Below are 17,651 nucleotides of genomic sequence, written 5' to 3'. Positions count from 1 at the left end.
CAAATAGGTCTTACAAAATTTTCTAAAAGGTGCAATAAGATCAGGTCGTCTAACCAAACTTGAACTTTACCTGCTTGATAAGCCAAAGATCGATCAAAATATTTTTAACACGCCAATTTTTGGGATTAGGAAAAGTAAATAAACCAGTACGCCAAGTAGGCCTAGTCGAACAGTACCATTCAAAATGAGAGCAGAGCTAATCCAAATAACATCTTGTAGCAAACACAAGCAAATTATTAGTTTTCCATAGATTTTCAAGAAAATTGAACTCCGATTAAAATAAAAAAGCAAGCAAGAAAGAAAGTCTGGCATCTGTGCTATGAGATACCCAACCCACCAGTCCAAGTGACTGAAACACCGCTATCATTTACTCAACTATCTTACAAAATAATTTAAAATTACTTTGCATGATACTTATGGCCCTATAAAATGGAATTTTCTGTTATTATGCATGAGTCATTTTCATATCAAAATTAACTGATCATCTTTCTAGGTCTTATGTTATTGGTAAATTATTTTCCCCTACACATCCTGCTATTTTGGAAGAAGGATCAACGCGCACTCAGTTCTACAACAGTGATACCTCCGTTTCCCAGTGAGGTTTTCATCTTTCTCTACTCTTCTAGATAGACCTTGGACCCAGAAAATCTCTCCACAAATATGATTCTAACTATCCTTTATCATGGGGCTTAGCGCATGATTTTGATACACCACCTTTCTGTGGTTACAATCAAAGATATTTACATATAAAGATACTTATTTTATGCCTGGGGCAATGGAGGGTTTTGTGACTTACCCACAGGCACAAGGAGCTACGGTGGGAATCAAACCCCGTTCCTCTAGTTCTCAGGCTGCTGCACTACCACTCTTTGGTCCCCCTTTTTAATTTTTTTAAAATGATATAATACTAATATCCTTCTTATATTCCACATATACCCACTAGAGCGTTCAACACGGATCACAGGCTACAGAGAGCATGGACATTTACCTAGGAATTACAGCAATATTATGAAAACAAATCAAAAGACCCAATACAAATCATTTTCTTATCACATATTGCAAGAACAAGGCTGTCTTTAGCTTTTTCCTGAAACGCAAATAATTTGTACAAGAAGTTATTTTTGCTTAGACTCTTTTTTTTTATATAGGCAATAAATCAAATCAAATGGAACTCTGAATTTTCAACCTTCTACCTCTGTCCAATAGAAGTACTTTCATGGAACCTGGACCTTCCTGCTAACAGGTCTAACTCCCGAAGTTCAACTTTTTGGGCGCAGATGTTCATTCCTCTTCTGAAATGGGGAACGACTTATCTATTTGTGGGGCTTGGCTTGATCCCAACCAAAACCCACCCACACCCTGCTCTCTCATGCCACTTGGATGCCTTTTTGTTTTAGATGTCTATATCTCAGCTTTGCAATTGGACCTTAGGGCTCCTTTTACAAAGGCGCGTTAGGGCCTTAATGTGTGGAATAGCCTGCGCTAAATTGCCGCGCTCGCTGGCCGGTGCCCTAAAAACGCTAGCGCACCTTTGTAAAAGGAGCCCTTAATATCTATGCAAAATAGGCATCTAAGTGCTGGTTTATGGACGTCGAAAATGTGAATGGTGCTTCTAAAATAAAACACCCAAGTGCCTTTACAAAATACCCCCATAGTGCTCTACAAGATTATGGTGGTATAGAAAAATAAAGTTATTATTATTATTATCACAACAAGTTAAAACCAAGTCTAAGAAGTCAGGATGGAAAGTCTCTTGCCTGGGCAGTATATCAAAGATTAAATAAGCTTGAAGAGGACTCAGAATATCTTTGAACAGTTCCCCACTTTAACTGGTGCCTGGTTCCAATTTTTTTCCCCCAATAACTTCTCACATTTGTGTTGAAATAACATTTTAACAAAATTTTGCATTAGAACTTTTTAATGTGCAGTAATCAACAGCACATTGACGATACCCTTTACGTAGAGTCATTCCCTGGGTCTTAACTAAACATGGCGCAGCCCCCTTTTAGAGAGCTCAATGCATTTCAACTTTCACCAGCATTTTAGATTAGAGCAGAATCTGTCAGTGTAGAGCCCGTTATAAATTAAAGGCAAAATGGCCGCCTAAGCCAAATTACAGGCAAAATGGCCGCCTAAGCCTCAGGTGCATGCAGTATAAATATCTTTTTTTTTTTTTTAAGAAAAACAAACATATAATAACATCAACAGGTTCAAAGCCAGAACATAACCTTTTCAAAAACTTATCACCTTCTTTTCCTTTCTTTCTTGTTGCGTTTTAAGTAGACTAACATGATAAAACACAGTACTTCACTGAATCAGGTAATATGGAACTGGACAACTCTAAGGAATGCTATAATTACCAAATAGCGCATAACATTCGTATATTCTGAAGAAATAAAAGCATTCAAGCACATGTATCTGGCTTTGTAAAGTTTATTGAATAACCTGCATTAGAATCATCTTTAATTAAAAACATTTAGTTTCTAGAGAATCACTATTTACAGATATATCCGACATGGCAATGGAACGAGTACCTCTGGTCTCACTAATAGATTCGTACCTTTCTGAACATGATCAACAAACACTTACGCTATGTCATAAAAGCCTGTTTTGTTTTCAAGTTTTATTATATTAAAATGATTGTGATTTCTAATTCGTTAAGAAAGACAGCACTGCATATCTAGAAATTCCAAACGCAAGGTTCATTTAGAAAGAAAAGGAAGTGGGGGCGGGGGGAGTTTGCACAGGGTTTACAACTCTAAGACCGTCAGTTAGGGACGTCTATGAAAGCAAAGTGCTGTCTTCAGAAATAACTTAAAAAACTCTTTAGTAATTAAATATTTCTTTTGCTTGTCACTACCATATTTACATGTCCAGTTCAGAGCAGCAAATGGAGTCTCAAGCCTGCTTCGGGACTGCAGGAAGTACACGCAGGAAAATGTATCCTGATCGAGGAGGTGGAAGGCAGGGTAGGAAGATCATTCATATAAATCTGTTTCTTGAGTGTACAGTGCGGTCGGGAGAGTAATACAGTCCAGCCAGAGAAAAACTCCACAATAATCGAGCCCACAGACAGAGCGATAATTCAAAGGTGTGTCTCCTATCTATTCCAGCATGTTGCTTTGTCTGAAGGGCCTGGGTCTTATGGTCTGAGGAGAGAAAGGGAGGCCTAGAGGAAGCATATAATGTTAGGCCAGTAATACGTTAAGTGGAGCAGAGGGGATTTCTGAGAACTAGTAACAGAGATATCGGGGGTGAGGGAGGGAATTCAGTGCATCAAAGTTCAGGCAAAGGACTTGGCAGGATGGACCTCTGGTCTGACCCAGCGGAGGCAAATTCTTATGACCCTGTTTGCCTTGCGACTCTGACAACTCTTTTAAATTTAAAATTCATTAAGGACTAAAAAAAAAAAAAAAAAAAAGTAAAAACATCACTCTTCTGAACTGAAAAGAAAAACTCCCCAGTTGTCTTGCTCCACTTCTGCGCGAGTCAGCGGAATCGCAAGCGAATGTATTGCGGAGAGAGAGGACCCAGCTCGTATACGGACGTGGGAATGTGCAGGAAGCTGTAGCGGCCTGGCTAAACCCCTCGGGGAAGACTACGGTGTATGAAAATGTGGAATATGTTCACGGAGTTGGTCCGTTACAGTGGCAGCTGTCCTCGGAGAACATTTCTCTTCTCTCAGGGTCCAATCACGCTCTGTTCCCATGGTAACTTCTACTCCATTAGCAACAGAGGTGGATCTGATCATCCCTAAGGCCTCCAGAGATAGACTGTGCACGCTGTTATGCTAGGTCTGAGCCTTCCTAGAGCCCGTGGACAATGCTGCTATCATGAGCTCTTCAGCTCTGTGGAGAAATCGCTTTCTTGAAACGCATTATAGACTTGGCACATCTGTTAAACATCTGCAGAAAGACACCGCCTGACGTGCTAAAAAATGGTCAGGCTCGTTAGTCCTGCATTTTATAGGAAAAAAAAATCCTTTATGGAAGTTCACTTTAAAAAAGGAAAAAACATTGTAAAAAAATATGTTTCTTATTTTTAACTAAATGATGTTTACATGTTGGGCCTATTGCCATCGAGCTCTCACTCTGCCACTCTGCCAGTCAATCATTTGATGGGTTAGCTCCTCAGGTTGCCCATTTCAGAACAGCAGCCCGACTCGGTGTCCAATTCTGATACAATTGGCTGACCAGCACCATCTGTCCAGTCACTTATAGCTTGGCCTGTCTTGATCACAAATCAGTAACTTTGTTCTCTACGGCGGCCGCAATCTGCTGGAGTCGGTACCCAAGTTGCATCTTCTGGGCTGTTGAGTCTTCTTCCAAAGCCGTGATAATCTGGAATGAGATCCAAACCTCAATCAGAGTTTGTGCTGACAGAGCTATGGTCATTTTTAACCATCCACACAATAATGGAAATAAATAATTAAATACCCGTAATCTCAATGCAATTCACAGTACAGTAAAACCTTGGTTTGCGAACATAATTTGTTCCGAAAACATGCTTGTAATGCAAAACACTCGTATATCAAAGCAAATTTCCCCATAAGAAATAATGGAAACTCCAAAACACTTTTATGTACTCGTATTGCAAGACCTTGCTTGTTTAGAACAGTCACTACGGAGGAGAGACAAAGATGGCGGTGTAGTGAGGACGCCATGTTAATCTCTCCTGCTGCTGACAATATTCCTACCCGTTTCGGTGGGCTTAACTCGGATTTAAATATGCCTCAAAGGAGAGGGAAAATCGCACCGGATCGGAGAGAGTGTTTGGTGCTCGGAAGCAAACTCTCACTTAGCCCCACTGGACCTGCGCCTCCCCTGCAGCTGCGAGATTGGGAAACGTCAGGAGCTGAGCAGGGACAGAACTCAGCGTTGCCTGCAGTGCTCAATGGCTTGACGACGCCTCAATCAGAATCGACCGAGATATCGAAAGCAGAGAAGGCAGCGGAGTTAACAGCACGAGAGAGGCAGATTCCTGGTAAGACCAGCTGAAATTACTTTGGAGTTAATATGGACAGCATTATATTCCCTCCATAAACTGTGCTGGAACCCTTCCCCTGGTCAATATCCAGGCTCAGAGAATTGACAAATTGGAAGGGGAAGTAAAAACTCAGAGTGAAAAAGATGTTCACTTGGACCAGCAGGTCCAAGGGTTACAATCATCTCAACTATTGATAACTCAGGATAGATTGCTCTTCACTAGGAAAGTGGAAAATTTTGAGAACTATATTAAGTCTTTGAATCTTGACAATTTCTTCAAAAGATTTATTCTATAAATTTCTGAAGGAAGTATTCAAGTACCCTGAGAATGGACTTCCTCCGCTTCATAAAATATATTTTTTGCCAGTATCAAAAAAACAATCCTCTACTCCGGGGGTACATTAATATTACAAATATCCTGGAAACCTCAGAGGATGAGGTCATTAGTCGAGCGACTCTTCTGGTGACATTTGTTTTCCATCAGGATAAGGAGGCTCTCCTAAGACGATCTTTTTAGACTTAGAGAAGTGACCTTCTTAGGAAGTAAGATTTCCATGTTCCCAGACGTCTCAAAAACAACTCAGACCAGGAGAAGGAGGTTCCTTGAACTAAAGCAACATGTGATTTCACTGGGAGCAGAATTTCAACTCAGATATCAATGTAAATGTATGATCCTTTTGGATCAGAATTCCTATGTATTTTTTGAACCCTCCCAGTTGCAATTTTTTCTTGAAGGGAAGGGGATACCAACGCATAGTGCTTCGGTGTGAGGTAATCCTAATCGATTCCAAGTAGAAAAAGATCCAGTTAATAATTTGAGGAAGTATCGCTACAAGTGTGGTTTTCATTTCATATTATCTTATTGTTATAATTCTCTGTAAGATGTGAATTGTCTCCCTCCTATACGTGGGCTATTATAAGAGTTTTGAGTTAATGTTAACTCTTTAGGGTCTTATGGCCTGTGATTTGCTTTTCTTTGTATAATTTCATGGATAAACTCTTTTTCTGTTACATGTTTCATCTATGTATATAAATCAATCAATCAATAATAATAAAAAAGAACAGTCACTACACTCCTGCATGTTAAATCAATGTAGCAAACTAAAAATTCCTTATTAAAGCAAATGTAGAAATCTAAACACCCCCCCCCCCCCAAAAAAAAAAAAAAAAAAATCCAAAAAAAATTTGTGAACCTCCGAAAACTAACCAAACTTTTCTTGTTTGTGCAAAACCCTAGTGGAAGAATTAGATACAGTTTCATTAGCCACTGAGCTTATTTCAGATCAATAAAAACAAGCCAAAATAAGAGGTAGATGAAAGAATAAAATTAATTAAGTCTGAGCCCACATTCTGAAAAGGAGCGCACATACCTGGTCATAGTATTTATTGATGTACTTGTACAGTTCGTGGAGAGCTACCAGGGAGTTGAGTTCACCTGAGTAATTCTGAAGGAAGAAAAGGATTAATAAGTTAAAAAGCCAACTGCGGACTCCCCACCTCAGTTCTAGAATGTCTCACCAATAGTTTCGCATTTTAGTTTTACAGTTTTCACAAGGAATTTGAGAGAAACAAATGACCACTGACAGGTGATACTGAACTACTTCTTCCTGAGTCCTGGTGTCCCTCTGTAGGAAAGAAAGGTTATAGGAAGACCTGCTACTGAAGCATCTCCCTGTAAATGGGGGGGGGGGGTGTAGATTAGACACACAGGGACAGAACTCTGTCTCTGAGTAAGAGACAGGCTATGGCAGGGCTCAAAATGACAACCAGGAATAGAACTCTATGGTGTTCAGTTTCAAAGCAAGTAGACCTCTCAAAATGCTCTCCCCACCCCCCCAAAAAAGGTCTAGATGCCAAAAGCGTCCCAAAAGTAATTATGGAAAGACAAAAGAAAAAATCCAACACTGCACTTCATCCAAGAAGCAAGGGGATGTGTTGGGGGCAGGTAGGAGACTTGATTTGGGTGGGACTAAGGAGGACCCAATGAAGCTCTGATTGAGTAGGGATGAAGGCATGATTCCTCCGCAATTGCCATGTCCCTGAAAGTGAAACTGGAAAGGAAAACTTCAGATATTACAGGCATTCTGATCAAAGCAGGAAGCAAGTGTGAGGAATGGCCTACTGGTTAGGGTTACCAGATTTTACTAATGTACAATGGGGGGTTGGCCTTTACACCAGCCTCTCCGCAGAGTGCCCTTTAAAGAAAGAATACTGGTTTAGCACAGATCTTCCCATTTACCGAATCTGGTCCAGAATGAAGACATCAGAAAACACCTCAAACTGAAAGTCTGCGACATACCCTGGAAAGCTCTGCTAGGGCTGAATTCATTTCCTGGTCACTGGCAGAGATAGTCTGACGAATGTCCGCATAGTACCTAAAAAAAAAAAAAAAAGGTATTAAAGTGCACAGGCCAATTACTCTCCTATTTATTTCACCTCGCCCCTGTGAAAGTAAGGCTTACTCTTTGGGATTCTGGAATGTTGCTACTCTTTGGGGTTCCGGAATCTTGCTATTCTCTGAGATTCTGCCTGGAATCTTGATACTCTTTGGGGTTCTAGAATCTTTTGTTACTCTTTGGGATTCTGGAATGTTGCTACTCTTTGGGGTTCCAGAATCTTGCTATTCTCTGAGATTCTGCCTGGAATCTTGATACTCTTTGGGGTTCTAGAATCTTTTGTTATTCTTTGGGGTTCCGGAATCTTGCTATTCTCTGAGATTCTGCCTGGAATCTTGATACTCTTTGGGGTTCTAGAATCTTTTGCTACTCTTTGGGGTTCCGGAATCTTGCTATTCTCTGAGATTCTGCCTGGAATCTTGATACTCTTTGGGGTTCTAGAATCTTTTGCTACTCTTTGGGTTTTGGCCAGGTACTAGTGACCTGGATTGGCCACTATGAGAACGGGCTACTGAGCTTGATGGACCATTGGTCCATTGGCTATTCTTATGCTCAGTGATCACCCCATCTTACCTCTCCACCATTTGCTTGTAGCGTGGAATGTCTCTAGCATACAGCAGCTTGTTTATAGGAGAATCCTGAATAATGAGAGGCAGTTATGGAACAGGCTTCTAATAAGATTTATTTTTTTTTAATTGATCATTTCTTAGAGGAGAGTCTCTGTGAATGCTCACTCACAAGGTTAGGCACACATTGAAGTTTTTAGCATGTGCTAAAATCATTTTTTTATTAGCACTAAACATTTTAATGCATGCTAAAAACGCAACAGCAGCAAGAAACAAAATTAAAAATCCCCAAACTCTTTCCTTAGGATGCATGCAAAGGAAACAACATTTCGTGGAAGCCAAAGTGCGCGATACATTTTTACATGTCTCTTACGCCAGCATTTTGCAGATAATTCTTTAAAGTGGGCACTAGCCATTATGCACGCAGGGGAGGGGGACGGAGGGGGGGGGAGATAAGAGGAGGGTTGGGGGTAAGGGTGGGAGGACCAGAGAGGCAGTCCTTATCCTGATTTTTGGACTGGATAGTTGATAACGTCTTCATAACCACTGTAGGTGTTGGTGTAAGTGGCGACTGTTTGATCGGCGGTAGAGCGGAGTCTAACATGCTCCCTCTTGTAGGGATGTTAGGGGTGAGGGGGGTGTAAGGGAGGGATAGGGTTTTAAGAGAGTATTGGAGTTTTCAGGGTTGTTGCTCTATGTTGGGTGCACTAACCTCCCATTATAGAAACATTATAGACACCCATTATAGAATCATGCTTAAACAGCGCTCAACGTCCAAACATTTAGGCATTCCCAATTTATGCCAGGGTTTTCTAAGCTAGGCATCGATATCGGAGCCTAATGGCATCTAATTCACAAAGAGGCGCCTAACTCAAGCATACGCCCACCCCTAACCACACCCACTTTTAGTGTAGGCGCCGAGCCGTTTTCAGCCAATCAGGACCTTAGGCCCCTCCCATTGTATCCCAAGATGAACTGGAAGGGGGGAGGTCCATTATTCGCTGTACATGGCCCTGTAGGCAGCAGGGGGCTGGGCTTCCCTTCTGACAATCTGTCATCGGCAAGTCCAGGAGTGAGGGGGGAGGGGTCCAACAATGTTGGGGGATGTTGTGGGAGGCGTGTAGGGCTCCACGGTTCAGCTGAGCCTACGGGAATCTCCGAACCCAGCTCAGCTGATGGGGATTCGTCTGTCGCCATCAGACAAGGCAGTTGGGTACTTCTACAAAGCTTGGTTTTGTGCGTTTTTCATGTGGACATTTTTATTTTTGAAAATGGTCTATATATATATCTTTGGCATTTAGACATGAATACGTAAACCAGTTCTATGGCTGGCATGAAGTATTCATGTTCAAGCGAATACACACACAAATAACTGGTTAGTATTCTGTACAGGAAAGTGACTTACCTACATCTATTTCTAGAACAGGTACTTAAAATAAAAGGGCAAATTACAGAAATGATCTCATTTGAGAAACACCCTGCACCACATTGAATCACATCGATTCTAGGAAGATGTTATCGCTTCTTACACAACCATTCTCAAACTCGCATACTTCATGGAAACCCCGAATGACTCTGCCCCCATCTCCTCTTTCCCGCTCTCACCCGTCCCAGCTTGTGGTCAGCGATAGTGCAGGAGTCCATGAAGGTCTGAGCTATGACCGACAGCACAGCATCCACATTGTCCGACGTCTGAACGTCAAAAATAAATTGGGGGTTTTTGATAATATTGATCCAGAATCGTAGCGGCAGGCTGTACAGAACCAGAAAGAGGTCAGAGTATGAAAACAACGAACAGGGAAGATGAAACAGCTCACGATACGCACTCCTCTCACTAGGCCCTGCTATTAACTTCAAGGAAGACTCAACATTGTTTGAAGAAGTGACTTCCACTTCACTGTATCTAATGAGTGGCGCAAGGAGTCCGACTTGTAAATCAGCTCATCAAGAAGTCTTAAATCTCAGCCCCCTCATTTGGACCCTTGCTATTAGGTTACGAGACCTTTTGGCTGCACACCTGTTTGTTTTCCAGATATGGATCGTCTCGGAGTCCGTGATTCCATGATGCACTGCTTGCTCGTCTAACAGATCAAAGAAATACTTGACAGCCAGAGGGACAGGCCGGCTGGTGCTGAGGATCACCTGGAAAAGGTCATCCACAAATTTCTGCAAGGTGCCCTGTGGATGGAGAGAGAGAGAGAGCAAGGTCACGAAAGGAGGAAGAGAAAGCAAGTTGGAAAAGACTGGGTTCAAACGTCGAGAAGACCAAGGCAGAGACACACTGGGCTGAAGGTGCGCACTGAAAGCAGAGGACATGACTGCAAGGGACAAAGGCAATGCTGAAATCACTAACAGAGCCAAGACTGCCATGTGAGATGGCCATAATAGGCTTCACTCAAATGCAAAGGAGTCTAAGTCTTCCGTTTTTTTACCTTCATGGATAAGAGACGCGTTAGGTAGATTTCTGGTATAGCTTTGGCCCGCTCCCTGTCTCGTAAGCTTCCTCGTCTGTGTTTTGGGAGTTCAGGCTCTTCGGTTGGCTTCACCAGATGCCAAAGTTTTATTCCACCCTCATCTGCATCCTCCAGCATTGGGGTTTCTGCAAAATGTAATGGTGTCTTTATTAACTTATTCAGACATTCTCCTTTGTCTCAAGCCCTTTGATGGATAACACGAGAGCCCAATCCCAGAGAAAGTTTCCCTTCCCATATCTTTCCCCATGACTACTCAGCCCATGCAGAAGAGATTGGACAACCTGAGACTTTCCACTGAAATGTATGCAGCCTGCGAAACCACAGGAAGCACACAAAGAAAGTGGCCTCCTCCAGCATCGTTAGGACCGATAAAGGATACAACAATGGTACAAGGCTTGTTTTGAATAGTATAGAAAGATAAAGGTGAACAGTAACAGACCAGACTTCTGGAAATAAGTTCATTCATCAGAATGAGTTTTACTGGCAGCGAATTATATGGATAGTTTATACGTATTGTGAAATATAGTTAATAGCAGAGGCTCATTCAAACTGCATCCGACAGAAGTATTGACGTCACTGAGAACATGTAGAAAATCATAACAATAATGAAAATACGGAGAAAAATAAACCTCAATTGTGAGAGGTTGGGATTACACAAGTACCCAGCCCTCAACACATCATCACAGGTTTATAAAAAAACTCCGTTTACGATTATATAGACAAGATTTTCATTCATTCAAAATCACTTTTTTCCAAATTATTTTTTAAAGATTTAAATGTAGATAAAGCAACTGTCAGAATGTCAAAATTTACTGATATGAACCCCAAACTTAACTAGATTAGTAATGAAGGCTACAGCTCAATTTCATTTGTGCAGGAATTTTCAGAGGCACAAAATGCAACAAAACCGCACTTAAGGGAAAAAACCACTCATCTGAAGAGGTGAAAAATTCCAGGGAGACTATCGGCTCCTCATCCCGACAGAAAAGACTTTCTGTTTCGCCTCAACTGGCTACTTCAGGGGATATCTGTCATCTTCAGGTGTCTCCTTCTTTCCTGCAATCCCTAAAACAAATCGCTGGCTCTTCTCAAAATGGAGTTATTTTTAATACATTGCTAATTATTACCTGCTTCTTTACCTAAACTGTTTTGCCCTAGCTCTCACTTTGCACTACACTTCCCCCCTCCATATTCGCGAATTCCGTATCTACGGATTCGCTAATTCGCAGTTTTAAATAAAAAATTTTCAGGCTATTTTAAGCCCTGTAAGCGCCCCCTTAAGCCTTACCTGGTGGTCTAGTGGGTTTTCGGTACAGGAACGATCTTCCCACGCTCCTGCCCCATGCAGATCGCTCACAGGAAATGGCTGTCTTGAGCTCCCGTAGTCTCTCAAGCCATTTCCTATGAGCAATCTGCACGGAGCAGGAGCGTGGGAAGATCGTTCCTGTACCGAAAACCCACTAGACCACCAGGTAAGGCTTAAGGGGGCGCTTACAGGGCTTAAAATAGCCTGAAAATTTTGAGAAGAGCCAGCGATTTGTTTTAGGGATTGCAGGAAAGAAGGAGACACCTGAAGATGACAGATATCCCCTGAAGTAGCCAGTTGAGGCGAAACAGAAAGTCTTTTCTGTCGGGATGAGGAGCCGATAGTCTCCCTGGAATTTTTCACCTCTTCAGATGAGTGGTTTTTTCCCTTAAGTGCGGTTTTGTTGCATTTTGTGCCTCTGAAAATTCCTGCACAAATGAAATTGAGCTGTAGCCTTCATTACTAATCTAGTTAAGTTTGGGGTTCATATCAGTAAATTTTGACATTCTGACAGTTGCTTTATCTACATTTAAATCTTTAAAAAATAATTTGGAAAAAAGTGATTTTGAATGAATGAAAATCTTGTCTATATAATCGTAAACGGAGTTTTTTTATAAACCTGTGATGATGTGTTGAGGGCTGGGTACTTGTGTAATCCCAACCTCTCACAATTGAGGTTTATTTTTCTCCGTATTTTCATTATTGTTATGATTTTCTACATGTTCTCAGTGACGTCAATACTTCTGTCGGATGCAGTTTGAATGAGCCTCTGCTATTAACTATATTTCACAATACGTATAAACTATACATATATTGATTATTACGATTGTATTCCAGAAAAATTGCTAGTTGTACAACAGCGAATTATATGGCACATTTGTTAATCTTCTGTGTGTGGCCAACCAGGGATAGCTACCAACTACAATTGATTCACTACTTTTACTTAAACAATATACCAATCACAACTATCACTCAGTGCAAAATATTCTTATCCAATGGGAATTCTGATTCCACTTGGTCAAACAGAGTCAGTGGTAATGGGATTCTTCCTTATTCCCCATTATTGGAATTATTATATTTTTATTTCGTTAAATTTTTATAACTTATTTATAGTTTATTAAATAGATTTAAAAGTGCATCACTTATCTTAGTAGAAGGTATAATATATATTGTATCTGTGTTGCTTTTCAGTTCCCCCGACCTTGAAAATGGAATTCGAAACGCGTCGGGAAGGGGAACCGATAAGGATTTAAGATAAGTGATGCACTTTTAAATCTATTTAATAAACTATAAATAAGTTATAAAAATTTAACGAAATAAAAATATAATAATTCCAATAGTGGGGAATAAGGAAGAATCCCATTACCACTGACTCTGTTTGAGCAAGTGGAATCAGAATTCCCATTGGATAAGAATATTTTGCACTGAGTGATAGTTGTGATTAGCCACTAGGGATAGGACTGACATTCATACGGTCTTCCAAATATAAAAGATTGCCCGTATCGGTAGTACAGCCTTCACATGGAGAATGACACGGGGACAAATTTTTCTCCATCCCCGCAAGAACTCAGTTTCTCCGTCCTGTCCCCATGAGTTTTGTCGCTGTCCCTGTCCCATTCCTGTAAGCTCTGCCTTAAAGTGTTTGAGGCTTGTGTAGATGAGGACAGAGCTTGCAGGGATGGGGAAGTCAGGAAAAGAACTCGCTGGGATGGGAAAATGAGCTCCCGCGAGGATGGGGAAAAATTTGTCCCCGTGTCATTCTCCATTTTCCTGGCCACCCAGAGAAATGCAAGAGTTGTCCACTAGTTTCCCCGAGGTAGCAGGGCACAAAAGTCTCTGGTCCCTCTTCCAGCCTTCCACAGATGCTGCTTCTGACTGCTTAGGCCAGTGTCTTGCAACCTTTACCAGCCGTGGCACACTAAACCGGAGGCCGTGGCTCGAGAGCACCCGGAAGTGCACGAACGTCGCCGCGATGACACACATGCATGTGTGACATCATCAAGTCAACAGCCGTGCATGCACGGAGGCCCTCCAGACAGGGCCCTGAGCCGCCGGTGGCGGGGGAAGGGCTGAAAAAAGAGAGGCATAGGTGGCGGATAACTGCCTACAGGATGCGCCTCTCGCCAGTCAGTCGCGCCTCTCCTTCTCCCCGGCGTCTCACAGAACACCTGAAATCTCACGCGGCCCGCTAGTGGGCCGTGGCACACAGTTTGCGATACGCTGGCTTAGGCTCTGCAGTCATTTGCCTGTCAGTAGTTCAGTGCTAATACCATCTTTGTTTCTTGCCTAAGGGATTCCTACCACCTCCTTCTCTGCAGGCAGCCAAATGCTCATTCCTAACTCAGCCTCTTACTCACTCTCTCCTGGGATGTAATCGTGGTTCTCCGGGTGAATGTGTTTGGTCAGGCGTGGAACAAGTGCCACCGCTGCTCCATCAGGAACCTGGAGGCAAGCAAAGCTTTAATAATTACTTTCCATCTGAGCATTCCAAAGCACTATTTTAAAACCTCGATAATGCTCTAAATACCATCTACTTCGGTTCACAACGCCTCAAAATGATTTGGCCTTTTTTTGTGTGTGTGCGCGCTCTTAATTCCAATGAAGCTGTGCATTACTAGCCGAAAACTGAGCACGGCTCTTTGAAGGGAAGTTACTAGCAGATTTGCTAGCAGAGGTGTCACTGAATTGGAAATGAAACCCAGAGCTGTGTCCAGCCGCCACCACTGAGTAACAGGCCCATCGCTAGGATTACCCGATTTTACATATGTAAAATCCAGACCCATATTACCACCGCCAAGTTCCACCAATCCCCGTCCCGTAACGCCCATGTCACGCCCCGGCCTCCTCAGCTTGCTCAGTCAGTCGGGCATCCGCACATTCGTGGATGTGACACGTTGATGTCACATGGGCACGCGCGGGTGACATCATTGCGTTGCAACTGCGCATGCCCCTCCTCAAAGCGATCTGCTTTTCAAAATCCGGACAAAGTGCCGGGTTTTGAAAGCCCTCCGGACATGCCTTCTAAAAACCAGACGTCTGGCAAACTTAACCCAACACCGAGGTAGAGAGTGAAACACGGGCAATGTGCCAGTTGGGGGCAATCCTGGCGCAACAGATATGAAGACATCCGAGCTGGGGCTGAAGGGCAAGCACATAGATTAGGGGAGCAGACTCGGACCCTCCCTGACCTTGTAGTGTTGTAGGGTATTCACTCGCTTCCAGCTTCCCTGAACAACAGAGGTCAGATCTTCATCGGAGAGGATCAGATGACCGGCCAGCCCCGATCTCCATTCTGCAAAAGAAAAAGGGGCATGATTGATTTCAGAGTATTAATTCCAGGTGCACCATTAAATCAAACCAGTTTTAAAATATCCCACCCTTAGTCCCACTACTGGAATAAGACTGTCCTGCAGGGAAAATCAAATGTTCTACTAGAAATCCTGGATGAAACTTAAATGCCTTAATATCCAGATAGATGATTTTCAAAAAATTAAAAAATTCTAGACATTATTTTTCGAAAATGGGCATTTTTCCACCGCCGACTTCGGTCGTCTAGTGCCATATGTCCAAATCGTATGTTTTGATTATGCCCCTCCACATATATACATGTACCCAACCACGCCTGTAGAGATTTCAAGGGGACACAGGTATGGGCAGGCTAAAAACCGACTTGCATTTTCCACATCTGAAATTGCCATTTTCACATGGATGAGATCTACACATGCTGCTTCTTCTGTGTGTAGATACCTCTAAAATGCCCTCCATAGTGTTAACATGAGTGAGGGTCATTTGTGATGCTGGTCTTTCAAAGAGAAATATAAATTCATTTTAATGAAAGAACTCAGACATTCAATTGGTTTACCTCGACATCTTAAAATATAAATGAAACCTAAGATCTTGGCTTACCAAGTTGCTTATGCCTTCAGAAATATGCAATATAATTTTCTGAATTTTTACTTTGCAATTCTTGCAGCCCCATTGATAAATTACGATTAAACCTCTATATATTAGGCCTTGCTTTGTTTCTTCAAGCAACTGCCAATCCTATGATTCCACCTGTACAGGTCCAGACAGGTCCCCCCACTCCTTCTTTGCATTCTGGAACTAATCCTATGAGCTCACCAAGGTCAAGGGTGTCCGGGTCCGGCCGGTGACAATAGAGAGTTCCTTTGTAGATATGGTCTAGAACTTTCTCCTTAACTTGGGTGATGGTGTCACAGTCCAGCACTTTCACAGGCACACCTTGAGCTTCCTCCGCTCCGCCCCCTCCACCTGTGGTTTGAGTTACAGCGTTCAGCGTCTGTATAAGAAATGAACCGGAAAGGCGTAAACCATATGGAATGGGTATCCAAGCTAGTGAACATTTAGAACTGATATTCTGAAAGAGAAAATGGATCCCTCCAAATCAAATCAAGACTGAAACGGCGCTTAGGGGAGAGTGTGGCGCAGTGGGTAAAGCTACAGCTAGAGAATGACATGGTGGATGTTACCCGTGGCTAGCTGCCAAAATGGTGGAGGGGGAAAGGTGCTCACCGCCTGTATGGGGACAAGGTCATCCAATGCCCCGTGGAGCGGTGAATGGCCTTGTCCCCGCAGTTAAGGGAGGGAACGCGCGCAGTAACCGATCGCATGCGGCCCCCTCCCTCCTTCCTACCTACCCGAATCTATCTATCTCCCTCCCTCCCCCTTACCTTCGCGGCATGTTTTAAGGTTTGAGACTTGTTGAAAGCGTATGTGCAGTCGCGTGCGTGGGCAGAAGCTTCTCCTCCGACGCAACTTTCGGATGCATCAGAGGAGAAGCTTCCGCCCACACACGCACGCGACTGCAAGAACACTCTGGCGGCTTTCAAAAAGCTATTCAAACCTTAAAACGCACCGCAAAGGTAAGGGGGAGGAAGGGAGATGCACAGATCGTGCGCGAGGGGTGCTGAAGGGCAGTGAGGTGGCAAGAGGGAAGGTGGATGCTGTGGAGACGAGGCCGTGAAGGAGACAGTGGTCCGGTGATGGGGCAGCGAAGGGGACAGACTTTTTTTCCCCGTGTTATTCTCTAGCTACAGCCTCAGCACCCTGAGGTTGTGGGCTCAAACCCACGCTGCTCCTTGTGACCCTGGGCAAGTCACTTAATCCCCCCATTGACCTAGGTACATCAGATAGATTGGGAGCCCACCAGGGCAGACAGGGAAAATGTTTGAGTACTTGAATAAATTCATATAAACCGTTCCGAGCTCTCCGGTATAGAAAATTATATAAATAAAATAAAGCTCAGAAACAATGAAACAGTTTGGGTCAGTTCAATAAAGGGTGCTAAGGCACCTCCAATTAAGGTGCTCAGCTAGCTTTCTATAAAGGCCTGATTGCACGCCAGCGTAGCGAGGGAAGTTGGCATCCAGAATGGTGGTGGCCTGGCATCACGGTGCCGTGCGCCCCCAATCTTCCCCACCACTTGAGCACCCTCCCCTCACCCCCGCGTACTTCTTGAAACATTCGCCGGTGCGAGCAGCATCTTCCACCGGCTTCAATTCCCTTCTCACATCACTTCCTGGTCCTGTGACCAGGAAGTGATGTCAGAAGGGAGCTGAGGCCGGTGCGAGCAGCAAGTGGAAGACGCTGCTCGCACCGGCAAACGTTTCAAGGTGGGAGGGCAGAGTGGAGGAGAGATGCCGGCATCCCCTGCGAAGACGGCGGCCAGGGCAGTCCGACCCCCCTGCCCCCCAACTTACTATACCACTGCATGCCAGGTCTGTTCTAGAATATTCATGCAAGTACACATTAATACACTTAATTTTAGGCGCAACCATTTATTCCATGATCGTGAGATTTAGAACAAGATTTCTCAACTCGGTCCTGGAGTCCCCCCCCCCCATGCCAGTCAGGTTTTCAGGTTATCGATAATGAATATGAATGAAAGAAGTTTGCATAGAATG

At 43.2% G+C, this 17,651-nt stretch overlaps 1 protein-coding gene across 4 annotated transcripts in view; it reads right to left on the bottom strand.

The window, feature by feature from the left end:
- Positions 1-2,415: 2,415 nt before the first annotated feature.
- The window catches only part of PLXNB1 (plexin B1), a 161,841-nt gene continuing 146,605 nt past the window's right edge, over positions 2,416-17,651 (bottom strand). For all 4 annotated transcript variants that reach the window (XM_033926203.1, XM_033926201.1, XM_033926205.1 and 1 more), the window contains 10 exons: positions 15,850-16,027; positions 14,916-15,019; positions 14,085-14,169; positions 10,380-10,546; positions 9,965-10,125; positions 9,553-9,700; positions 7,955-8,019; positions 7,285-7,360; positions 6,356-6,430; positions 2,416-4,340 (listed from right to left, as the gene is read on the bottom strand). In XM_033926203.1, the coding sequence (XP_033782094.1) occupies positions 4,236-4,340; positions 6,356-6,430; positions 7,285-7,360; positions 7,955-8,019; positions 9,553-9,700; positions 9,965-10,125; positions 10,380-10,546; positions 14,085-14,169; positions 14,916-15,019; positions 15,850-16,027 (1,164 nt within the window). In that variant the 3' untranslated portion in view covers positions 2,416-4,235. The remainder of the gene's footprint in view (positions 4,341-6,355; positions 6,431-7,284; positions 7,361-7,954; positions 8,020-9,552; positions 9,701-9,964; positions 10,126-10,379; positions 10,547-14,084; positions 14,170-14,915; positions 15,020-15,849; positions 16,028-17,651) is intronic.

This window comes from Geotrypetes seraphini, chromosome 17 (genome assembly GCF_902459505.1).
Source record: "Geotrypetes seraphini chromosome 17, aGeoSer1.1, whole genome shotgun sequence".
Lineage (NCBI taxonomy): Eukaryota > Metazoa > Chordata > Amphibia > Gymnophiona > Dermophiidae > Geotrypetes > Geotrypetes seraphini.
Note: the sequence above shows the minus strand (reverse complement) of the source record. Positions and strands in the feature narration are given on the sequence as shown.